Source organism: Nesoenas mayeri (genome assembly GCF_963082525.1).
Source record: "Nesoenas mayeri genome assembly, chromosome: 4".
Classification (NCBI taxonomy): Eukaryota; Metazoa; Chordata; class Aves; order Columbiformes; family Columbidae; genus Nesoenas; species Nesoenas mayeri.
The window spans coordinates 37,802,141-37,828,853 of record NC_137540.1 but is presented as its reverse complement, the minus strand read 5'-3'; the positions used below and the strand labels follow the sequence as shown (position 1 = coordinate 37,828,853).

Here is a 26,713-nt window from a genome sequence, read left to right as displayed (position 1 = left end):
GGTTTGAGACGCAGCCACGCAACTCTTGTCTGTAACCCAAGCTAGAAGCCTGGAATACAAAATAAAGATGTAAAGCTAGAAGCCAAAATGTACTGAGAGCACAACAACCCATTTTTCCTGCCTCCTCAAAATGCAAGAACAGCACAGATCCTTCTGGCAGGATGCAGAAGACTTAGAAACACATTTGTGTTACAGTCATTGATTTAGTTATGACTAGTTCACAATGGAGAAACTGCAACAGGGGCAGGACAAAACCTGCTTTGCCATCAAACTGACTGGATCAATATCAATCATGCTGAGCTTTGAGCCGCCAGAATTCCACTAACAGTAACCGCAGTAGGCAACTTAAGGCTAGTACTAACTGTGGCACAGACACCTCGTTGTAAAAGAAAACAAAACAAAACACCAAAGAAGACCAAACCACAACCCACTCAAGCCCCCCAAAATAAAGTCACAAGTCTTTAATGAAAAGGGAACTGTCATCGAAGAAAGTCCTTGCTCATTTCCAGCAGAAACTGCAGAAAGTTCGCCACGGTTCACTACGGGCTGTACTTGCAAATATAAAGCCAGCAACACCAGCATGGCTATCCCTGGCAAACTCTTACTAAATTGCTGTCAGTGGGAGTTTTGCATGGCCTTTGAAAAGAAATCACTACTGCATCTCCAGGGGTCATTTTACAAGGAAATATGATTAACCTAGTTGATCTGTGCTCCAGATCTATATTGCATGGGAAAGATAGGCTAATGTAGGCATTATGAATGGGGAACCATCATCCTTTTTGACAAAAAAAAAACAGCTATAAAAATAGTTTGTCACAAAGAATGTACCTTAAAACAAAAACATGCTTATTCTTCTCAGTAGAAATAGTGTTGCAATTCATCCCTGAACATATAAATTAAAAAAAAAAGACTATGATTGCCACAAGACACGATCTTCTGTTACATTTTCTTTCTGATCAGACATAACACCTCCTGTTCCATGATTCTTATTATCTTTGAGTCTTTTGCAGCCATCTCAAGATTTCAATGATGGAATTCACATATTAAATAGGCATTCATATGTTTATTCTCATAGGCCAGGGTGTCTCTACTCAGCATTCAGTTACTCAGTTTTGGTTTATGAATCTAAATACACAGACTGCTAACATGACGTTCTTAGGCTCGCTGGTTATCCTGCCACCAGGGGCACAGTCTTTAGGGACATTTTGTGGTATTAGAATGGAGACTGGACCTGGTTTCACCTTTCAGTGCATTATTGTATTTTAGTACGTTTAATGCTTCTCCTCTTTAGTGCATTAGTTTACAAATGTCTGTATGTTTCAAAAGATTTGCACACTAACAAGTGGAATCCTATTCTGAAATGTTTCAAAAAGATGGACTCAATTTCAAAGACATAGTGATTAGTTAAATTTCCTAAGGAACTAGATGTAAATTATTATAGAGCACATCTGTCAGCCTCTCTTCCAATTATTTATAATTTATTGGCAAAACCTCACAGAATATTTGTAAAGATATTAAGATTCTACAGATTTTATTAAAAACAGTGGCCACTTACAGAAAATATCTAAAATTTAATGTCCCCCCTATAGAAAAGGGTGTAGCAAAGGTCAAGTTATCCATCTCGCCTGCCAACTTACCAATTAGCCAGTGTTGTTCAAAGCCATGCACGGTATATGCTGCCTCACATCTTAAAGACAGAGGAAAAACTAAAGATGCTTGGAAATGTGATAGAAACATGAATTATTGCAGTAACATTTAAGGAAGATGAGGAAGTATGATTGTCTTGGCAGAGTGGGCTGAAGACATGGAGAGGCCTGTAGGTTGGCTGGCCCACAGAAGACAAAGCGGGTATTGGCAAAAGGGACAGAGGAGCCCAGAGGACATAGTGGTTTGCAGCACCAAGGATGCTGGATGAGAACACAGGAAAAAGAAACCAGGTGTTACCAGTTCCTCTGCTGACATTTTGTCTTTTGCTCTTCTGCCTGTCACCCTTTGCTTCTTCCTTTACCCAACGGCTTCCAGATGAAAAGAAGCAGCATACGCTGAGAGAAAAAAATATAAAGTTTGCTGAAAATCAACTTCAGAAGTACAATTTATTACATCAAAAATGTCTAAAATATTTTTTCACAAATATGAACAAATATTAACACACATTATAATAATAGAAATCCAGTAATTGGAGGGCATCTTTGGTCAACTGTGGTTTTGATGGTTCTTTTCCCTGTGCAATTCCTCGCATCAATTCCTTAGTAAAAGTTGTGCAAGGAACCAATGAAATGTACATAAGAATGGAATGGCTTCAAGAAGGAGGGGTCTTCTTGTGTAAAAATGTGCAAACCGTACAGTTCCCTGCTTGTGGCTGGAAGTGAGAATGAGTAAATGCTTCGATGTAACTGCAAATCTGTTCACTTCAGCCCTGGCGCCAGCCTATTCCAGCCGCTCCACGTCAAACACTTCATCCGTAAGAGGGCAGTGCCGTACATCAGCACGTACACCCATTTTTTTCCACAGACATTATATTTGTTTGAAAATTAACTACTGCTGCTGCTCAGGAAGTAACATATTTATCTGATACTCTTCAGAATGTTTACTGCTTTGGCTAGTATCCCAAAATATATTTAGTATTCTACAGACTTTACATAAAACACTATAGAAGACCAGCCCTGATAAAGAGCTGATCTTTTTATCCTGCTTCCCCGAACTTTCATCTTGCTGCCCTGGTACACCACCTGTATTATAAATTCCTCTACCATTTTAATAAATATTTTACATTCCTTAGGCAGCAAACTAAGTTTAGACAACAATAATTGTGTTGCTTACAAAACTATGCTGGAAAGGCTGGCAAATGACCACCATGCAACCTTGAAGATATCTTTTGGAAAAGCTATGGCCAAAAGTGAAATCCAGTTGCAAGATGAACTTTTGTTTAGATTCAACAAGTCCCTATTTTCAATGTACTGATTATCCTTCTTTCTGTAGCAGCAGCACTCACATAGCAAGACAGAGGAATACTATGAGACGTGGGAACATACTCAGGCATCAGACGTTTATACCCTTCTCTTCTATTTATGTTAAAATACTCCCTGGAAAGCACAGACACAGACCAGAACCCCATCTGTATCAGTTTTCCTAAACTCCAGAACTCACGGGGGAGGAAACCTTATTTCTTAATGAACTGTAGATATTTAGCACTTTCAATATTTCTACTACTAAAAAAAAAGCAAAATAAGCTTTCATTTATTCAGTGTGAGCACACATTCAGAAATCCTAATAATCGCAGAATACTATTACCATAGGAAACAACCAAACTAACAAATCCAGAAAGCAAGACAGAAAAGCCTGTCATGCAATCAACTTACGCAAACCTACACAACAGATAAAAAAAAGAAAAAAGAAAGGTTTTTACATGCACACGGAATTCGTGAAGAATGATAAGAAGCTTGAATAGCTCAAAAGCACACACAAGAAGGAAGCTTTTGGATTGCTTTCTTTTTGAGTTGCAGCTGACAAGATCTTTAACTGGAACTTACACATTTCTCTAGATTTTTTTTTCACCATCCATGGACAAGTTGCCTCCTCTGATTTTAAAAGTGCATTTTTAAAACCACATTTTTGTTGTTTTCTTTTGTGCTTTTATGATAGTCTGTCTGTACCTCTGGGTTTACTTCCCCCTAAATTCCAAGTCTTGTAGAGAAGTATGTCATTAAAAAAATGCCTCCAGAGCAAGCACTTCTTGCGTGTGTGTGTGTGTCTATTTTGGGGCAGTTTCTAACCTCAGTTGATTATTTAATTGAGCAACAGTAACAAATTAACTCTGTGTCGTCCTGAGAGAGGCGCACTCCCCGAGACTATCGCTTTATTCCGCACTAAACTTTATCACAGAGCGGTCTGCCAGGGCCCGGGCCGGCAGGGCCACACCCGCGGGCGCAAGGGTTGTGCCAGGACACCCACCTGTTTGCCTCCCCTGCCCCACGCAGGCCCACGGCCGCCCCACGGCCGCCCCACGGCCCCGCGCCCCTGCCGCAGCCATTCCCACCGACCCGCTGCGCCCTTCGCACCGGGAGCAGAGGGCGCACAGCCGGAGGCCAGGCCCGGGTGACCCGCCGGGAGAGGCTCCCTCGCCCTGCGTGCGCCCGCTCCGCCTGAGGAGCGTACCCTTGGCCGCGCCGCCGCAGGCTCTGGGCACCCCGGCTCCTCCTTCCGCGGGGCCTGGCAGCCGCAGACCCGCACTCCGGGACGCATTTACCACCCGCCCTCCTTACCCCCCTGCCACCCCCAGGCTTCCAGCGGCAGCCCCAGGTGCCCGGCCGGGCCTCAACCCTCAGGAACCGGGCCGATCCCCCGCCAACGGCCACCCCGAAGCACCTGGCGAGGGCGGGACGTGCGCGAAGGTGCGGCCGCCACGGGCAGCCCCGCCCCCTCCCGTGAGGGGAGGCGCTGCCCCTGAGGGGAGGTGGCCCGGACTGGGGGCCGCCCTCCTCCGCGGCCCCCTCGGCGGGGCGGTGCCGGGCGGGGCGGTGCCGCCCCTCGCGTCAGCCCTGCGCGGCGGGTCGGGGAGGGGACGGGAGCCTCCGTGCTGCCGCGGCGGGAGAGGCACCGGTGGAGCCGGCGGCGGCTTCTCACGGGAACAAAGCGGGGGCGGCGCGGTCCCTCCGGCCCGCTGCGGCGCCGCACGGTGAGACTCGGGAGAGGGACGAGGAGGGGGGCGGTGCTCGGCCTCCCCGGGGACCCTCCCGCGCCGCCTGAGGGGCGGCTCAGCGCGGCGGAGGGGCCGCAGGCCCGACCCCCTTCCCCTCAGCGCCGCGGGGCGGGGTGACAGCCCTCCGCCCCGGGCCTGCCCCCTCTTCCCCGCCGCGGGATGCACCTCACGGGGGTGTCGGCCCCGCTCGCCCCTGTGCCCGGCGGGGTCGCGGAGGGGTGCGGACAGCCTGCCGCGGGGTCTGCCTGTCTGCGAATCGCTTTTGAGGGAGCGAGTGGGGAAGCAGAAACACTTAAGGGAGCTGCTATGGACGCGAAGCCCGAGCGCAGGTGGGTGCCGGGGCCAGCGCCGCGACACGCGTCCGGCGCCCGGGGAGCCGAGCGAGCCGCTTCCGCAGGCCGGCGGCGGGGGCTGGGCGGAGGCGTTCAACTTCTCCCGGAGCCTGGCTCCGGCAGCCCCCGGGGGTCGGGCGAGGCTGCGCGGCTGACCGTGGCCGTGCCGCCGCGGGAAGCGCTGTGGCAGCGGCCGCGCCCGGGCTGGGGCTGCCTGGCTGCGCCGAGTCCGCGGGCGCGTAGCGGTGGCGACTGCCGAGCTCAACAAGCCGTTCTCTTCCCTGCGGAGCAGCCTGGCTTGACTTCCCGCAGAATGTTGTGTTATAGGAGGCTTTTTGGTGGCGGTATTTGTTTTCCCTCCCTTTCCCAGCCCCTCGCTGCACACGGGCTGGCCGGGGGCTCGTCCGTGTGCTGTGGCCGCACACGCAGCGCTCGCGTTGTCCTGGCGATGGGGCAGCGGCGCTTCCTGCTGTAAATCACTTCGCGATAGTTTTTGAAGCGCTTCCTTAAAGGCGGCACTGGAATGAACCCTCTCGGTAGTGTCTGTGGTAAGCTTAAAGCCCTGTGACCTAAAGGCTGTTTTCCACGTTGATGTGTGTAATGCGCTGTTTTCACAGAAATGGTATAAATGTAGTCTGCTCTTCTTTGCTTACTTTTGGCATAAATGTAATTCCCCTTGCTATGCTCCATTGGTGTATGCTCTGTTTTGGACCAGGTTGTAGTTACCTTTACTGTCTCGTTGTGGAAAAAGCTAATTTTAAATAAAAGTTCAGCAATACAAGTCTATTAAGCAAGAACTATGAAAAGTAAGATTTGTTATAAAGGTGTACTTGGGATAGCTCTTCATTCTGCAGTAATTTAAGAAAATAGAATTACTCAAGATTAAAATTTATGGGGACTTAAATTTTACAATCTTAGCTGTTAGCATTTGTTCTAATGTTTTACTTAAATAGATAATGTAGATTGCTATTATTATTGCTATTTTTTCGTCTCTTGCTTATTGAAAATATCTACTGAATTAGTCTAGAGACTTTTTATTTTGCTTTTTGTGTGAACATCTTCATATAAGATAATCTTGTTAATTCTTTTTCCCTTTGATTAATGCTTTTTTTCCCCTCAAAAAATTTCAGAGCACGGGCAGAAGAGGAATGGATGTAACATGATATCCTTGGAGTGCTCAAAACACACAAATTCTTCAAAGATTTGTTTTTTGCTTAAGTAATACAGAGAAAATGGATGAATCAGCTTTGCTGGATCTGTTGGAGTGTCCTGTGTGCTTAGAACGCCTTGATGCTTCTGCAAAAGTCTTGCCTTGCCAACACACGTTTTGTAAACGCTGTCTCCTGGGCATCGTGAGCTCTCGAAATGAGCTTCGATGCCCAGAGTGCAGGACTTTAGTGGACTGCAGCGTTGACGAACTTCCCAGTAATATTTTGCTTGTTAGACTACTGGATGGCATCAAACAGAGGCCACGCAAACCCGTTGCTGGTGGTGGGACTGGTAGTACAAATGCTTTAAGAGTCCCCATCAACACTGTAGCTAATAGCGGATCGAAGGACCTGCAGAGCTCTCAAGCTGGACAGCAGCAAAGGGTACAAGCACGGAGCCCTCCTGTTAGGGTAAGTACCGTGTGATGATGATGTTTTGTTGCAATCATACGTTTCCCTGCCCTGTTTCAGAATAGTTGGTGGCCTCTGCTTCAGGTTAAGGGTAGTTCAATAGTAAATATGGCAACACAGGGTAGAATTAGTTTATATTTCTAGCAGCTTCAGCAGCATCAAAACCAGTCTAGCCTTCTCCAGAACCTTAAGATGTTTACCATGAAACCTTGCATTTGCAAGAGCTCTTCAATTGAAACCAAAACAAAGTACCCATATGACTTGTTCAGGTATTTTTGTGTCAACTGCTGTAAATAACTATTTTCAGAGATGACTTCCCCAAAAAGACTTCTGGTGCAGCAATGTACTGCATATGTGAATGACTGCACCTCAGAGTTTCTCCAAGCCTTATTAGAAAAAATAAAACTGAATACGGAATATTCTGTCTCTTCTATAATATCCTGTTGTGCAACATTTGCATTTCCAGATGTTGTAGAGAGTGGAAAGTGATAACATATGGAATGTTGCTTCAATTTACTAGTTATGCTGTACCGTGTGCCATTAAAATTGTGACCATGTGCATTCCTCATGCAGTTAACTGATACTCAGTGTATATTAGTGATAGACTTTAACATTTGACAATAAGTCTGAATATATCTTTGTTCCTGGGGTTTCATAGACATTCTGTTTTTCTTTCCTTTGGGAGACAGGGAAAGATGATCTTCTCATCTTTTGTCCACTTTGTCCAGAGCCTTTTGTACTAGGAAGGCAGTATTTTTAAGAACATGAGCTGACTCTGAGGGATTAGAAGAGAGAGACAACATGAACGTTTATTTTCCTCTATGAGAAGTCTTCTTATTAAAAAAAAAAAAAAAAAAAGCCCAGAAAGCAAAATACTAATTTAATGGACAGTGTTGGAGTGAATGCCCTATGTGTCTTGCTAACTATAACATCAAGATGGTTGCAAATACGATTTCTTTCTGGGAATTGGAGAGGAAAGTCTGTTTCTAGATGAGTGGCAGAGTCAGATTTCCTAAACTAATTTTGCTGAAGGGGAACTAGTAAATGAAAGTTGCTGTTATGTTAAATGAAGTGAATGTGGATGACGGCTGTCAAGTCATAAACATTCTGCTTATACCCTGAAGTAATACTAAGCTCATAAATGCCCTTTCAGAGGATGCCATAATTTTCAGGAAAGGTTAATACAGCATATACTGCAGCGTGACTTCCTGAACTGTATCAATGACTGTGGAGCTGCCAGCCACGTTATTGCACAGTGCTACGTACATTGCATTTTCTATATGTATGTGGTGACACATGGCAATAAACAAACAAATGGTTCCTCGAGTCTTAAAACTAATGAAGCTGGGTGGGTGGTGGGGATTAAAAAATGCTGTGCCTTATATCTCCCCCACTGCAATAATCCTGTTTCTTCCTGTAACCTCTATAATCTTTCACTGCTGTAACAGTGGCAATTTCTCCCTGCAAGTTCTTAACCTCTTTCAATTCCCTGCTATTTTGATGTATAAAGCCTTCTGCTCTACCTGATGGAAAACTCTGATTGCTGACTGCCTAGCTCTTCTGTTCTGAGCAGCTGGTTTGCCTGGGAGAACAAATAATAGTTACGGTCATGCTGCAGCTTTCTCTTTGTTACGGATGCTTATTTAATGCTTTTCTCTTCTTTTTTGTTTTTTTTTGTTTAAGTGAAGACCTTCAGCTAGGTTGACAGCTTGGAAGAGCTGTAAGAACAGTAGCCTCCTGTCAAATCTGCTTGGGACTAGTCACCAGGAGCAAGTTATTGAGGGCTGTTGAGGGGCTGTGACCACATGAGTTCTTGTTTCCTTCCAAAGAGCCTATGAAAATTTTAAAGAACTTACTTTGAAATTTATGCTCATACTATTCATCTTGTCTTTTTCACAAAGTATGTCAAACAGGTATTATCTTAAGTTCCCTATGGCAGTTTTATAAAGGTATGCTTACTGCAGGAGTCTCTAACATAGCTGTGTGCATAAGTTGATAGATGTTGGAGGGCTGTTCTAATTTCTCTGCTGGAGGATAGATTTAAGGTGATAAACATTTAACTTTTCCCTTGAATTTTTATGTGCCTAAGACACACCAGTTTTGCTAGTTTATTCATGATCGAAGTTTCTGAAGTTAGGGTTGTCTTCTCAGCAGAACTTAGAGCAGAGTTGTCTAGATAGTCTGAAATCTTATCACTGTTGAAAATATTTTTTATTAATGTTTTCAGCTGTTCACTGGACTGAGCGTAGGCAGGAAAAGATAAGCAAAGAGTTCAAATTATTTCCCTTTCCAAAATAAAAGCTTGAATAGCTCAAAACTTGGCTATGCCTAATGGAGTTGATGCTTATGCTGAGTAAGTATTGATGGTGTAATTTGAATATATTATATTGTATATCAGTGGAAAATCTTATTGAGAAATGTTACAGTGCAGACAATGGAAGAGTCCTAAATATTTTCCCTTTTTTCTTGTTTTTATTCTGGAAAGCTGATAGAAACCCCTGGTAATATCAATTGTGGTGAAGTCGTCTTGAAATGAGAGGGTAAAAGAACATTAAAGGCTATTAGAAGATGCTCATTTAGGTGTTAAAGAGGGCTTTCTGACTGCTTCAATAAATTCTTGCTCTGTGCATTCCTAAAACTCTGTTTTTCTGTCAAGAACTACTGCCATCTGAGATGTTTGCAATTAATTCTTTTAAACTGAGGAGGGAAGAAAACCCCACAAACAGAAGCTTGTTCTGTGAGTTTTCTCCTAGTGCTCAACTGTGTTGCATTGTAGTGTAAACCCGCATGACCGTGTTCATGCTTGTGTAACACAGGAAAGCAACAGTAAAAGTTTAAATTCTCCCATCCATAGTACTGCAGCAGCAGTGGTCATTTGTGACCCAGTAGGCTTGCCTGGACACTGCCCAAGTGCAGCCAGGTTCTCCTGCCCCAGCTGTGATGTTTGAGCTGAGCACACAACACGGGGCAGCAGGGGTGATGGGCCACCTTCTGGTCTGGGAGAACTTGAGCAGGTCAGTCTTCCCTGTCTGTTGGACTCAATGCATGATATTAGCAATTTGTTTTATTTTATGCTAACCAACCTGGAGAAATCAGCTCACCTAGAGTTTGACTGTCTAGCAGGATTCAAAAACCTGGTAGGAGCTGAACAAGTGCTGCTCTTATAGCAATGGCACTCGCTGCCCTGCTGAGATCCTAGCAGAACCTAGTTATCAGAGGAAACTTCTTAATGATCAGAAGACATCAATGGGATGGAAGATGTGCGTTCATAGACCAATAACTTTATTAAAGAATTGAAAATAAATATGGAGATTGCCAAGCATAACAGCAGGTGTAGATTAGAACAGATGTTTAAATAATCTCTGAACAAGGGTTAGCACAATAAAGCAGTACATAGAAATGTCATATCAATAAACATCTGCCGGTCAGGTACTATTAAAAGAGGCTTGTATTGTGATAAGGTGAGTCTTTCTAAATCGCATACGCACGGTTTTGTTTCCTCTCATACTTTCTGAAATAGCAGATTCTACTTCTACATTTACAATTGCTTGTACAAATTTAATTACTTCTCTGTAACACTTTTGTATCCTGTGTTAAGCTAGATAAAATTTAATGGAGATTATAAATATAAAAGGAAAATAGACTGTCTTTCATGGTGTTAATGTGTTTCCTCTCTGAGATAAGTAATTAAGAGAGGGAGGATAAGCAAAAGGAGGAATTGTCTCAGTATCCAAAGGCATTGGGCTGGGATTGAGAGTTTCCGGGCTCGATTCCTGGCTCTGCCACAGACATCCTTTATAACCTTGCACAGAGGGATTCAAAGCTCTTTGTGCCTCTGTTTCCCATCTGCAGATATGACTGATAGTACTTCCTTTGTTTGATTCTCTATTTAAACTGTATACTCTTAAGGGCAGAGATTGACTTCTTTATTTTGGATGGATCTGTAGGGTATTTTACAATGGCTCCACAGTCTCAGTTGAGGTCAGTAGATACTGCTGCTCACTCTTCAAATTGTCGACTTCCACATTACTGGTGAGCTGTTCATAATCCATTTCCTGTACCAAAGATGTGCTTAGTGTTACATAATTAAAAGGAGTTCATTTTGTGTTTGGATGTGTAGTAGGAAATCACACAAATACCTCAGTGATGAAAAGCCAGACACTTAAAAAATCTGTGGAAGCTGGTGTTCCATTCTGCAGCTAGAAAAGTCTGCATCCAACTGGCACACTAGTGTGTAGATTTGGACTTGGGTGGGTTTTGAAAAGAATAAAAGGGGAGTATCTAACGTGAATGGTGTTTGTAGTACATAAATATTTAATTCCATACTTTGCACCTCGATAGCAATCTTTAACCTGCCAGCTAACATTAATCTGCTTGATAAATTAGTTGTGAAACTAGTATAATCCCTTTATTTAGAAAATAAGTAGGTTTTGAAGTAAGTTGATTTGTAAACTAAAACCCAAATCCACAGTATTTGTGATACTTAAATATTTTCTTCAATTTTGTTTCCGATAACTTTTTTCTGGTGTATTAGTGGAAGATACTATTGTATGATTACTTTGTTTTCAGGTAGAAGGGGCCGAGGGAGGGCTGTTTTTATTTCCTTTTGTTTTCCAGTGTAATATTCCTTCATTTCTGTAGATTTGTTTAAAACAGCCTGCCTGAAATAAAATGGTGTCTTTTTTTTCTCCACTGTAATTTGGCTGATGAGTTACAGGTTATTGCTCAAAAGGCTTTGATCATTCAGAAAATTTAAACTTCTGCACAAAAAGGAAGTCTAAAGCCATCACTTTTTAACAGGCTTGTGAAGGGGAGCAGGTTTTTTTATGAGAATAAAAATATTTTATTTTTTCTCTTATTGCCACAGAAATAAAGTACCAATAAAATTACCTTACATAGGTGGTTAGCAAAGTCCGTCAGCAGTGCTGTTGCTGTGTTTCTGTAGCATAGTGCCTGGCTTTCTGCAATGAGTACCTCTTGCTCAGCAGCTTCACAGCCATCCTGTGCGGCAGGAGGAGCTGAAGGGGCTGGTTGGGCTGGGGTCTGCTGGAAATCCTTCTTCCCTGTCCTTTAGCTGAGTGAAATGGTTTCCACACGGTACTTCCTTTTCTTACCTGTGTTTAGTGTATTGATAGGAACTGTGGAAAATGGTAAGCCTGAAACTGCAGCTGTGATAATAAAACTGGAAACTTGTTATGTTCAATTGTTTGTCTTCCTTTTGGTGGACTTGGCCTTGTAGCGCATTTGGCCTTCTCCTTATGATATGCTTAACACCTTCCTTGGTCTTTTCTTTGACTCTGTTGTTGTTCTGTATTCAAACATTCTCTCGCCTCTGATCTTAGTGTACTACTTCCAAGAAAAAGAAAACATATATCTTTCTTCCCACTTGTGTCTAATTTGTCATTGACTGTGTCAAACGTAGGGAAAGTAAAATACACAATAAGAAAGAAAATGGTCTGTTGAAGTATCTGGACTACAGATACTCTTGTGATATTTATGACTAAATCTGCTAAATGAATGAGGAGCATAAAGTGTAGGTTGATATTACTGTATTGCTTAGCTTCCTTTGGTTCAAAAGTTTATTTTAATTTTTTTTTCTTCTTTAAATCATTGCCTATATGCACATTGTACTGTGGGTAAGAATGCATCTCTGTAATAAAAGCTGAAAAGTCATCTGGTCATCTGGTCAGCCCTGTTCACCTTGTACATCTTGTTACTGGTTGCAGGAAGGAAAAGTGTACATCTGTTATGTCTCAGTTCCTGTCAGATGCCTCTTTGTTAACAGACAAAAAAAGCATCACCTCAGAAAATCAGCAGTAAATTCTTGTGTCAGTTGTATTAGATCAGTTTCTTTGCTTTTTGTCATATGACTAAATCAGGATCTTTTTGGAGATCAGGGTTTTTTGGACTGAGAATGGCTGCTTTGAGGTGAGCTGGATAATTTTAGGAAGCAAGTGGCCTTGAGGTGGGACAATCACGCATCCCAGGGAAGTAGTATTCCTTTCTGCTCTTCTTTTCTTTCTTCATCGTCCAAACTCATGAAGATTGCTTCAGCCTTTCTGATCTGTCTGAACAAGCAAATGGATACCTTGACTCTGCCATGGTGATGTCCTGTGTGTTGCTTATATATTTCTACCTTCCTACAGATCTAAGAGGGACAGGGGAAAAAAGCTGCTTCAAAGGCAGCTTCTGAGAGATGTTGTGTGCTCTGTTAGTAGTGCCATGTTACAATTTTGTGCAACTAGTAGACTTCAGTTATACTTCAGTGTCTGCAGTCCACCCAAGCCTGAAGCATTAGGACAAGGAAGCAATAGCTCCACTACCCTAGAAATCATTTGTTCTGCTCTGTTTTCCAGCTGTATCAAATTCTGGCCCAGCAGTGCTGACAGCTGAAGTTATCATCTTGGCAGACATCTCCTAGACACAGCACTGTCTGTGCAACCAGAATCCTGCGTGTAGAGGGGGAGATGGCAGCACCGTCCTCTGTTTGACTGTCAGACTGACCAGTGTGGCTAGTTCTAGTTAGAGCCTTGCTGGCACTGAGAGTGCCTGAATAACTGCTTTCATTTATTCTCATCCTGTAGATGTTGCCAGGGCTGCCACACAGTTTGGACATGAAGCCCCTAGCTGGTCTTGGTCAGCACAGGGGCAAACAGTTAAGCCTGTTTTCTCTTCTGCATGCTCTTAAATGCCAGGAAATTGTCAGGACTGGGAAGATGCTCTGGAGATAAGGCCAATCACTCCAAAGAGAGAATTTGGAATTCTTTGATATATGATGCTTATATGCATATCATTAAAATGTCATTCAGTGTTTCCTGGAAACATGCATATTTGGATTCTACAGTCAAGGGGAAGATGAAACACAGAAGTCAAAGTCAACTCTTCATGTTTCATTTACAGAGACTGTTGCCAGATTATCTCAGAATCTGAGCCTGCTAGGTACATGAAAATCAACTGTGGCACATATGAGCAATCCACCATGGAAATAATTTATCCTTGTACCCTTAGAAGCTTAGGACTGTGACACTCATTTGACACTCATTGTGGCACTCAAGCGTGTGATTTGTTATCCAGAGTTCAGTTGTTATAGCATAAGAGTATGAAGACTTCAGAAATTTAAGTAATTTAATTTCTTGTCTTGGTCTTCATTCCTATCTTATTTGGCCCTTGATTAATTCCTCACCACGAACAACTATAGTATATGCACTTAAACTCTCAAGTATAAAAAAACAGAACCTGCAAGAAAGTATCTAGTGTCCTAAAAATGAGAACAAGATTCTCTTGTCCACATGTGGTTGCTCTTTCTCTCTTGCACAGTGACTTTGTTTAAAACAGAACTGATAGGCTCAGCCTTCCACATATAATTTTTAAATTTTGGTGTAAATTGGTGTTTGCTTTTTAATTGAACTAAAAATTCTAGTCTGATATTTAACTGTTTTTTCCGTTTTCCAAGTTGCCATGATTCTTCAGAGTGGAATATAGATTGTCTGGTTTTATTTTCTGTAAATATGCAAAGTATAATTTTATAGTTCCTAGCTGGGAAGTGTGCTATTAATCATAAATGCATTTTGATCAAAGGTAAGTATTTCAATGGTGCTTAAAAATTAATAGATATCTCATTTTCCTTCTCTCTGAAGTGAAGGGGTGCTCCTAGTATTGCACAGAAGATAAACCAGGCATCAGAGAGTGTGCTGTTGGACTTCTTAACACCTGAAGTGCTCATTCCTCAGTCTTTAGTGTTCCTTTGTTAATGACACTGAGTTTGTTTCGTGGCATTAGTGTTGCATTAGGGTGAGGCAACTCTGCTCTTCTTTTTATGAAGGAAAGATGTGCATATTACCTTCCTCTTCTCAGCACCTACACTTTCAAAATATACATGTACATTAAAAACTTTTTAAAGAACTGAAGCTCTGTTATATCTTGTGTGAATCACAGTTTTATAAGATGAGCTTTTGAAAAGCTCAGGTTAAGGGAAAAACTATTCACTCCTACCAGACTTCCAAGCTGCTGAACAGAAGGAATGTAGTCTTACTTACATAGAGGAGCGAGAAGATCAATGCTGAACAATTAGAAATAAATCTTTTTGATTATTCTTTATTAGCATGCTATTTTAGATCTTTAGGCTATAGTCTGCATTTTGTTTCTATTAAAAAATTGAGGAAGAATGAGGCACTTGTGACTGATTAAAAAGTGTTAAGATGAAAAGTATTCAGAGAGAATCAGATGACAATCTGAGTTGGCATATATAGGCCATAGCTGTTCTAGAAGCTTATTTTAAACAAATCCAGTAAAGGTGAGTTCAATGCACTGTGGTGATGTGCCTCTGAGTAAAGATGAAGCTTTTATTGTGAAGCTGAGAGCTTGCTAAAAGAAAATCAACATGTCATGGACCTCTACAGGTTCGTGGAGGTCAGTGCCGTACTATCTCACATGGTCTTCTTTTTCATGAGCTAGATAAAGATCCGAGAGGAGACTCTTAAATCTTATCCACACTAGCAGAGGTAAGCCATTTTCAAAACCTGTTTAGTTTAACACAGTTTAAAATCCACAGCCTTATTAAGTTAACAAGCCTTCAGCCTTGCTGCCAGGTTCTGTAATCTTCTTAGATCTTTGGTCTAAGCAGGGCAGGGATAGTCAATAAGTAGATGAATAGATAATCTTTCAGAAGACATATAGCTCTTCCAGAAATACTTGTTGATATCTACACTGAGTTTTTGAAAAGTTGGGAAGTGCTGATCTGAACTTTCATTGTGTACAAGACACACTACCACAGTACCTACAACTAGAGAAAAAAGTTGGAAGGACTATCACTTTGTTGTGTTGATGGAGGAATGAAGGATTTTTTTTTTTAATTCATTAATTTCTGGTTTACAGCCCAATAAAATTAAGTTTGAATTTTAATAAAACTAATGGTTTGTTTCCTTGCCATTATGCATATGAAGATTAAAAGCTTCTTTGTGGTTGTTTCATGAGCCATCTTTGAGAATCTTTCAGGCAATCAGTAGTCTGTGGACCAGAATTAAAAGACATTGGTGCAGATAATGTGGTATTGACCACCTATACAGGCTGCATACTAGTTCTGTTCGGTTTTGGCTCTTCCAGTTTTTTTGAACTTAAGCCGTGTCAGTGTCCTGAGCAGAGCTGCTGAGGTGGCAGAGCTGAAGGAAGGGAAAAACAGTTTATTGTGGAAGATGACTAACAGCAGGATCCTTGCCAAATGGGTTCAACACAAGCACGGGAGCAGAGGAGGTGGATGTGGGGTGCAAGCCAGGTCTGGGAGATGCCAAGGGTGACCTTTGGGTGGAGAGGGAGGCAGAAGAGCTGAGCACAGAGCAAGTAGGTGGCTGCTTTCGTGCCTCGTATCTCATTGAAAGAATGGGAGAAGGCCTCTGGGAGGAGATGACTGAACAGCAGAGAAACTTTAGTAACGATGCGTGATAAAGACATGAAAGGTCAAGTAATAAGGGAACAGACAAGAGTGAATTATGTTGGAAGAAAACTGTGGTAGGAGATTTGGGACATAGCAATGACGGATTGCATAGAAAATGATAGAGGGGGAAAGTAGATTGAGTGATTGAGTTTCTGCTTACTGGAATTGAACTAGAGACCTGGTGAGGTGGAGGTCCTGAAAGAACAACTTGAAAAGGTAGCTTAATGTTTGAGGAAGGTTGTGGACAGCATCAAAATAAAAATGTTGATATTGAGGAGCTGGCTAGACAAGAGGTGAGAACAACAAAAGTTAACTGTGTTGACTCACATGCCGTCTACATTCCTCCAGTATGTGTGTATCTTAATTTCAAAATCACAGAATGTTAGGGATTGGAAGGGACCTCAAAAGATCATCTAGTCCAATCCCCCTGCCAGAGCAGGAACACCTGGATGAGGCTACACAGGAAGGTGTCCAGAGTAAAAGACTCCACAACACCCCTGGGCAGCCTGTTCCAGTGTCTGTCACTCTCACTGTGAATACAGTGTATTTTATTTTTCATTGTTTATTTTGAAATAGTGTGTGATGTATTATGTGACACATGGAATATTTCAGTTCCAAAATGGTTGAAGAACTTCCTGTTCAGGACTGTGGGGATTATTTCTGGCATATTTCTCAAGCACTTTGAGATTCTTCACTGGATTCTAAAAGTATGAATTTTACTGCCAATAATCTATTCTCACAGTTTTTACAGAACCAATAAAGCTACAAATTTAAATCTTCCATTCAATAAAATAAAAAATATTATAGGAAAAGGCAGGCTAGTCTCCTTGGAATTGCTTGGAAATCAGAAAAGATTCTCAAACAAGAAGTGGAAAAAAGAAAAAGAACATTTGTGATTATTCTGATTTGGTGGCATTTTCTTTCACCTTGCTTCTGTGTTTCCTCAGTCTTTTGTGTAGTTCTTCAGTTACTAATAGCTGAAAATAAGGATGTAAACATCCTACCAGCATTACAGGGAGAACATGGCTGCAGTCTTACATACTGGTCTTCAGTCGTGACAGAGAAGAATAATAAATTTTGTGGGGCAGGTTCTCCAAGCAAAATAATAGATTATTTTCAGTATGTTTCCAGTCCCTTGGAGCAGCTCACCTTTCTGTAATATGCTTAAAAGGAGAACTATCTTTCTAGAATTACTTTTTCAAAATACATTATTTTGGTTCAGTGAGGGAGATTTTGGTTTATTTTTACTTTTACTAATAAGTGAAATTGTTTTTTTCAGTGGAGAAATAGAATAGCTAGTGGGCTGTTTGTGGAAGCAGATTCCCAAAGCAGTTTATGATTTCAAGAAATGTTTCTCTTCTCATATTGAAACCTCTGAGCCCAGGAAGAAACAGGAGTCAATGAAAGCTGATTTCCAACTTCAGTTGCTGTTGTGGGTAAATGCTCTTCACTCAAGAAATCATGCTTTTTCATATACTCAAGTCAGAATTATGTTGCTTGCAACAGGGAGCTGATGTAGTTTATACGTCTGTGCTGATGTAGTTTATACGTCTGTGTTTGTTATTTTACCAGCTCCTTACCTTTAAAAGGAACAGCATAAAAAGTTGAAATGGATTTTAAATGGCACAGAACCATAGAATTCTTTTGGTTGGAAAAAATCTTTACGATCATAAAGTCAAACTGTTAACCTAACATTGCCAAGGTCACCTCTAAACCATGTCCCTAAAAACTTCATCTACTTGTCTTTTAAACGCCTCCAGGAATGGTGACTCCACCACTTCCCTGGGCAGCCTGTTGCAGTGCCTGACAACCCTTTCTGGGAAGAAGTTTTTCCTCATATCCAATCTAAACCTTCCCTGGTGCAACTTGAGGCCGTTTCCTCTTGGCCTGTCACTTGTTATTTGGGAAAAGAGACTGATGCCTACCTCACTACAACCTCCTTTCAGGTAGCTGTAGACAGCAATAAGGGTTATTCTGCTAGAGTATTATGGTAAGAAACAAAAAACCAAGTGAAACCCACCACCAAAACACTAACAATACTATTGTTTCAAATTTTATGAATTTGCACTAAAGGAATCAAAGAAAAAAGGAGATCTGTGTTAAAGCAGCACAATTGTCAAGAAGTGTTTGTGCCCTTTTTTTCAACTTCAATCACACAATTTTACATGCAAACTCAGATGCCATTTCAAAAATACTCTCCGAGTGAAATTTTATGTAACGTGGCATCCTTAGTCCTTTAAAAGCTTTTGAAATGTCTGCAATGCACATGCAGTTAGGCTATACCACACAATTCCTCATTTTTTAAATGTTGATGGGAATTATAACAGTTCATGAGAGAGATTGGTTGATGGAATTTATGCCCTCATTGGTTGTTTTTTGTAGGCTGTGTTTGAGTGGATATATATTTTTGTCTGGAGCTCAGTTCACACGTAAAGAGATCAAATTATAAATGGTTAAAAAAGAAGAAATTATTTTAGAATAATAGTAGGGTGTGGATTTATAATATTCAGAGGCACAGTCCTTAGAAGAACCCATATGTGTGAAATTTTTTCTCTGCTTACAAGAAGATTTGAGTGCAGCTGCACTTAGATAATAGTCAGGTTCAAGCTCAGTCACATGTAGCCAGAATGAAATCCAGGGTAGTTTATCTGGGTCGAATAGAAGCACTAACTTGGTCGTTGTGATTAGACACATCTTGTGGCTCAAAAAGGCTTTTAGTCTAGTATGCAGTAGTTACAGCAAATGTGATGGCTGGGTTTGGTTAGTCTTGCCTATAGTAAATGGAAAACAAAGTATCCCAAATCATGTGTTTCAAGCAAATGTTTAACAGTTACCTTCAGGAATTCTTAAGTTTTGTTTGTGTAAGATACCTTACGATGTTGGAGAAATCCTCTTCATGCTTAAACAGATAACCTCACCCTCAGATCTGGATGTTGGCTCCAGTCTCATTTAGGAAATGATTCCTGTCTCTCCACTAACTGCTATATACAATGTCAGGTTAGGAACCTACAACTTCCTAGAAACAGCATTTCATTCTTGGGAAGTCAAATACCTCTGGTTCTCAAAGCTAGAACATTAGTAAGAATTGGAAAGATTTCAGATGAGCTGAATGTGTTTAAAAACTCCACCTTCTTTCCACGTGATTCATTTTGAGGAAAGAGCTAGAGCCAATGGAACTTTTGGTAGAGTGTGACTTTCTGACTTGGGGAAAACCTTTGCTTAGTACCAAGGCAGACCGAACTGGGAATAGAATTGCAGGGGCAGGGCTTTGGCAGTGCCGCAGAGCTCTGGTTTGGGGTGCAGACTCCAGTTACTGAAGTCTACCCTGAATATACTGTTAGAGGCCACAATGTGCTTTGCTTTTGGAGGAGGTTGTTGATTATTATTACAGTAAATGAATCTGAATGTCTTGGTGGTGGTAATCAGTGGATGAAATAACATGTGCTTTGTGCTGTATTTTGAAAAAATAATATCTTTTGCTGTCTTCTTTCTTCTATTCAGCAAATTAAATTTAATAGAAGAAATCTGTTCAAAGCGGTCTTACGTAAATACTCACTGTGTTTATAGTTTTCAGGGTCTGGTGGCTATAGAAATAAAATTAGTTTTGAACTTTGCTATTAAAATATACATTGAAAAATATTCCGTTGGAATACAGAAGAGTGTTAATGGCTTCCATGAAAACAGATCTCGTAAAAATCAACAAGAACAGTAGCTATCCTTCATAGAGGGACACTGGTCTTAGTGTTCTTGTGAAGCAATAGAAGCTGCTGCTAATGGCACTGATCAGCAGAATAAATCTGGAACAGGGGAAATGGCCATAGGAGGACTGATAAATCAGACCATAAATACCGGAGCTGGGTCATGGGTTAGTGCCTGAAGAATGATGGATTTCCTGGGAGAGGGTTAAAAAGAAGGAAGAAAGTAAGCTGAGCTGTGTGTGACCCAGCAAGGCAACAGACAACACTGTGGAGAGCACAGGACTTGCTGATAGCACCAAGAATTGCAGAGTATGTGAGTGCTGGTTCTTGGTCATGTTATCGTCAAAGAATCATGATTTTATGAATGCCATCAGTAAATACTATTTTGAATTCCCATTTTGTCTTTCTCATGAAGGTAAGCCAGCAAGGACCTATGAATATTGGCTAGCTGTTCAGATCAAGGGCTAACACTTTGTATCTTACCTTTTTTGCTTTTTGTTTCTCTTTGCACATAACATTTTCAAAAGATGCTGGAAAAAATATAATTGGATGCTGAAGTCCTGTGTTATTTTCTGTTTTGTCATTTTGTCAGTACGCCGTATTAAATCACCTTAATTAAGGCAATTCAGCCTTTGGTTCAGTATTTAGCGTACTGTGAAGGCTGGTACTGGTGATCTTAGTGGCTTAATCATGTAGGTTTTGGCTCCTTTTTCTAAAACGGAACTTGTTCTCCTCTGTGAAAATTAAATACCCACTGGAAAAAGAATGAAAACCTGGTTACCCACATCCCAAGTGAGTGCCTGGGTCATTGAGCTGGTGAATTGTTTTGCTGTCCCTTTCAGGGCTGTAACAGAGGTCAAGGGAAATCCATGCCAAAACATCTGTGCTTTGGTGTTTGGATCTTATGTCATGTTGGATCATGTATTGCAAGTCCTAATGACACTTTTCAATGGAAATAGCACCTTTTTTTTTTTTTTTTTTTTTTTAATCTCTTTGTTAGTGTCCCCAGTGAATTCTTTTGTGAGATAAAATAATTCTGATTGTATATTTTGTCTCGAAAGCACAAAAGTAAGTATGGCTTGAAGTGTGGTTTTCCACTGTTTTTTGACTATCATACAGGGAATGCAACAGTTGTTTGTGTTGGCTTAGCTGTGATATTTCTCTTCTCATGTTCCTTTGTAATTTAAAGATGAGAGTAATTTGGGAGAAAATAGTTTGTTTCTGACTTCTGTTTTTAATGAGAGAGTTGTATCTCTTGGGATACACTTTCAGATGTCGGAGCATTCTTGTTTTGAAAGAAAATGATATTTATCAAAGCATAAATTAAGGTTTTTTTCACAAGTTAAATTGCTTTTAAAAAGACAGCTTTAACAGCGTACATGACTTTGAATATTACATTTCAGGTTAGCTACATCTCTCTGATTTTGTCGGGATTATGTGTCTGCTATTGAATTTGAAGGAGAAATAACAAAAATAGTAATTTCATTGTAATATTATTCCCTGAAAAATAATAATAACCAGCAGATTGCATTGAGATGTATGTGCCCGTCAGTTTTTCGTATGACCTAACACATTGTATCTAGCCTCTCACTTTTTCCAATTCAGTGTTCTTCTCTACAATAAGAAATGAGTGTCAGGTATGTTATTTGTAGGTGGTAGAAAAACTGATTAAATAATATGTGCTTTATGTGGTAACACAAAGTGTTTGGAAGCCCGAGTAGTGAATCTGTATCTAAGAAGAATCACTAAGCAATGTAATATTCCTTTGCTTCCTTTTTTAAAAAAGCAAAATAGAACCACAGACTTCTAGCTCCAAGGAGAAAGAACAACTGAGACTGTCCAAATGTAGTATTACTGAGAAGTGCAAGGATGTGCTCGTATTACGGCTCTAGACGAAGACTCACTGTTCTACTTGATGCATGCAGATGAGGGCATAGAAGTGATTGTAATGTGCTATATAAAATATTGGCACTAGAAAGCTGAACTGCTGGTGTGTAGAAATCATCCCTTTGTTCTTTCCGCATTCTTCATTTACTCTGTGCAATATTTCAAATAGAAAGCAAAACTAGGTTTTTTATGGGTGTATTTTACTGTTTGCTTTTTTAAATAAAACTACTTTTTATGTATCAGTTGATTATTTTTTATGTAAATTACTTTAATGTATTGCCCGAGTTTATTTTTTTAATCTCTTTTGTATTCAAGGTGCTTCAGTGATGATTGTCTTACTGCAACTACAACCATTCTTAAAGTCATACCTTTGTTGCAATTTGTGTTGGTATCAACCATTTAATACAATTTTGAATTTAGAAATGCGCTCATCGAGCAGACCATGCACAGAAAGGTCTGCTGGGCTGGCTTGGCACCCTCTGGTATAATCTATTCAGGCATAATTAGTACAAGCATTATAGATAGTTCCAGCCAGGCAGCATTAACACCAAGTTTCTAAGAAACCTCTCGCGTCTGGTTGTGTTTCATTAGTGTTGGCAGCGCTGGGAGCAGAGGAGGGAGCTGCCGGGGGTGACCCAGGCCGTTCTTGGCTGGAGGGAACCCAAAACACTAGAGTTGAGCTTACATCAGCAGTCTGCTTTAGATGTTCCTTAGACCAAGGGGCAGAATTAGGGGAAATTCTTACTGTAAATGAAGTTGTGCTGGAAGCTTCTCTGAAGCAAATCATCCCTCGAATGGACAAGACCATTAAATGCCAGTTCAATCCACCAACATTTTCTCATGTGTGTTTTTAGTGTTTGGATTTTTCAGTTTGTAACAATAACACTGAGATGAAATGTGCCACCAAGGCATATCAAAACTGCTGTGACTGTCAAAAACGTAAGTGTAGCCTTTAGCACTTCAACAGTAAAAACAAGCTGTTCATTTATCTCTTAATCTAATGTGTTGCTGAGATGAGAAAGAACTGTTAATAAGCAGTGTAGTCTTTGTGGGTATAGGCTTGATACTAGTAGATTTAATGATAAAGTTTATTAATGGAAGTCTTGCCCCACACTTGGTCTTGTTAAAATTCAGTGTGCTTTCCATGATAATTATTGGTGAGGGAGATCTTAATTTAAATGTTATTTTCTGAAACTAATTTTAGGCACTTTTTTTTTTTTAGCAGACATATGTTTATCTCACATACTGTTCTGCAGAAACCTGTTGCAGTCAGGTGAACGATATCAAATTTGGCTCTCACCCAATTGTGTTTATATTCTTATATTCTTTTGCTAGACTGACAAAAAATTAGCTGTTAAGATGCTAGATACTGCAGCTTTGCTCGTATAGCTGAGCTTTGATTTACATTTCCCAGTGGCTGGTATTCCAAAAGGGACCCACTGCGAGTAGCCCATAGGTAGCACTGAAAAGCAGCATGTGTCTGAAATTCTTCCCCTTTGTAAATGAGTGGGCTAATTCTGGGATATAGAGGACTATTTCACTGCTATTGACAGTTTGAAGTCTTCTAGAATTGAATGGTTATGTTGATGATTCCTTCTAAAGTTATTTTTTTCTTTAAGAACAAAAACTCCCCCCAAAATGGGGCACTCAATGACAGCAAAAAAACCCACCCGACATTTCAGTGATGTGAGCACTTCCCAAAATAAGTTGGTCTTTTCTCAGTTTGTGGAGCTGTAAGCTCTTCTGTTCCTGCTTCTGGAGAGTGGGCACTGTCCACCCACCTACAGGCTGAAGAGCTGTAAAGTTTGTTTGGGTCATGCCAGAAAAAATATTGATTGACTCGCTTACTAAAGGTCAGTAAATAATGAATAGGCAGTAAGGCAGCTCCCAGGGCTGATACGTGTCTCTGCTCCAAGAAGATCTTAAACATTTAATAGTGCTTGAGAACAAACACCTTCAAATCAGCACAAGAGATGGTATTCAGTCCTTAATTTCTCAAAGGTAAAATCAAAGTTTGCTGTCATGTTCAGCGTGGTGAGTGTAGTAAGTGCCACTGGTGGCAAGCTGATAAAATTCTGACACAATAAAGTTGAAATAGGTATAAGGTAGTAAAAAGTGAATTTTGAAATCAGACACAAGAGCATGAAACAGCCATAGCTAGAGATTGCCTGTAGACGGAGTACTGTATTGTAGGTCAAATGTTATCAAATCACTTGAATGTTAAGCGGGTCTCCACTCACAGTGAGAAAAGTATTTTCCTTGAGTTTCTACAAGTTGTTTTTGTTGTTGTTGTTTGTATCTTTTTTGCTTCTTAAAAAGCATCTCGGTTACTTTTAGAGGTCAGAGTTTTAAAAACAAATTTTAAATTAATGCCTGACAGTACTTAGAGTAACCTTGATTTCCCAAATGAAAATCAGTTTATTCGATTAACTCAAACAGAAGGTGGAAGGGAAAGAGGTGCCAGCATGCTGATAAGAGTTGTCTCTAGTCACTTCACCATCTTAGTTTTTTAAGATAACTTGTATTTTATTTTAGATACGGTGTTTGTATTCAACAGTAATGTTTTGTTTCAATACTCAAAATTTTGACTGAAAACATATTTTACTATTCACATTTTAAAAGTCAATACTGGATAATATAAAATAATATGACAGTTAAATATTTATTGGCATAGATGATGTTCCATGCTACTAGTGGTACTCAGCTTCAGATTGTGTGAGAGAGAAATCCCTCATGAGAGAAAACCTAATGTGTCAGAAGCTTAGGGAGTTTAGGATTCCAAGCTACTGTAGAAATTGCTGCTTTTAGTAGTGTTTCTGACTAAGGAATTATTTGGTGAATTACTGGGTCAAAAGCTAGGAGCTATTCTGTAGTTCCCACCCCTAAATCATTCTGAGGCGTGGCAGTGATTGAACTATCCACATTGCTTTCTTCATCTTCATTGGAATGGTCTCATTTATAAATTAATATGTGGATGAAGGAGCTTGGAACAGTAGGTTAAATTGTAGTCTTAAGTGATATAAATAAGGAAAGAGCTATCAAAATTTCAGGTCAGTGTTGCATCTTACTACATATCTTAAACACAGCTCTCAAAAATATAGAACCTGAGTAGTAAGATTACAAAATTATTAACAATTAATTTCTGCTGTGACAAAATAAGTATTTCTTGTTTTCTATGAGTGTATAAGTAAAGATACTGAAAATAGCATTTACTGTGCTAGTACTGCACACAACTGTTGAAAAGGCACAATAAGCTATTAGTAAGAATTGCTGTTTTCTTATTAGCAATTCACTTGCTAGATAAACCTATGATAAACTACATTTCTTTATAGAAGAGGTGATGCAAACATTCCCAGGGGTTTTGAATTGAGGGATAAGAAATGATATTTTACTAGTTTCACCTAAGAATACATCTGCATCTTAAGAATGACCTTTTTTTCCTGATGTGTGTGTTTGTTTGGTTTGGGGTTTTTGTTTTGGTTTGTCTTTGTGTTTTGTTTGTTTGTTTCTTCTTGCCATTGGATTCTCCATCCTAGTCTGAGTCCTTGATAGAAAGATCATATTATGATACCACAATACTTTATAAAATATATTATTTAATGAATTGGATTGCCATTTAGATTGTGTTTCCAGCAGATGGGAAGATGTAATTCTCAACAAGTACCTTCAAAGAAAGTTAGATTGAATGTGATTCACAAGACTGTGCCCATAATCAAGATGTGTTTTAAATACCAGTCTTTTTTTTTTTTTTAACTTTCCTTCTCTGTTAAACCTCCTTATCAGAGTAGTTTATCTTACTGTCCATTGTGGTAAGTATAGCAAGCTGTGAAAAGAACATGTTGTTTCAGAGGTATGATTGAAACCCATTATTTCATTTCAAACAAATAACAGATTGTACTAGAAAGTTGATTTCACTTCAGTATGTGAGTGAAGGTGGAGGCGCATTGACACGGTCAGCTTACTTTTATACTCAGTAGTCAGTGTATCCATACATTGATAAATATTGGCGTATTTTTGTTTTCAACCAATGTTACATATTCAAGATACCTCTTAATACATTATCTGTCCTACACTCATGTATTTCCCACCATATTGGCAGTTATCTTTGGTTTCACATACACGCAGAGATCTTTCTAGCGCTACATAGTGTGGTTGGGATCTTTATAAGGTGCCTTTTTCTTGTATCTTTCACTGAGAAACCAATAGAGGTGAATCACCATCTCCAGTATACTTTTTGCTGCGGTAAGCTCAAATACACATATCGAATAAATGTGGTTTGTTTTTGGAGCAAATAATGTTATATTGTGAAATTAGATAGTGTGATTTGTTTATCACAAAAAAAGCTGTGCTTTTTATTTCATGGGCAGGTGAAAAGAGAAATACTGGGCAAGGTTCATCTCTGTCCAATACTATTTCCAACAAACTCTTTCATGGTGGTTGTATAACTTTATTCTGTTTATTCACAGCTAAGGTTATTGGTTCTTTTTTGGTTTCTATTTATCAGTTTTATTTTGTTTTCCTTTGCTGATGGACTCGTACTTTTGAAAGGAAAATCAAATTAAATGTACTACTTTGGGGAAAAGGAGTCAACTCCAGCTGAATTTGCTGAATGGGATGGTCTTCTATCGCAGCTTTAGAGTGAATCTAACAGTATTCTTTCAGTTCAGGTTCATGTGGTCAAGGTTGCTCAGCCATATTAAAGTATGGCAGTGCTTGAATTTGGTAAAATTTGTATCTTGCAAGAGAGAGTATTCTGGGTAAGCTGTGGAGGTTTTTCAGCTGTTTGAAGGCTTGGGTGGAGTTTTGCATTATGGAAAAGACAAAAAAATACAACCTGGAAGCACTTACAAAATCTGAAAATTATAGGATTAATTCAGAAACATTAATTTTTTTGCCCTCAGTAATAAAATGCAATAATGAATGCTATGTTGTAGTTAAGACTATGAGATGCTGTTAAGTTCCAGCCCTTAAGCTGAAATGTGACGTGGAGCAAATCGCTGAGTCTCTCTGTGAGCTGAATCATGATCTTTGACAGGTTTATCTGTGGC

General features: G+C 40.2%; 1 protein-coding gene across 1 annotated transcript in view; it reads left to right on the top strand.

Moving 5' to 3' along the window:
• Window positions 1-6,263: 6,263 nt before the first annotated feature.
• SH3RF1 (SH3 domain containing ring finger 1) overlaps window positions 6,264-26,713 on the top strand; it is a gene marked incomplete at both ends in the record, with an annotated part of 87,536 nt that continues 67,086 nt past the window's right edge. The window contains one exon of the mRNA XM_080344225.1: window positions 6,264-6,650. Coding sequence (XP_080200351.1) covers window positions 6,264-6,650 — 387 coding nt within the window. The remainder of the gene's footprint in view (window positions 6,651-26,713) is intronic.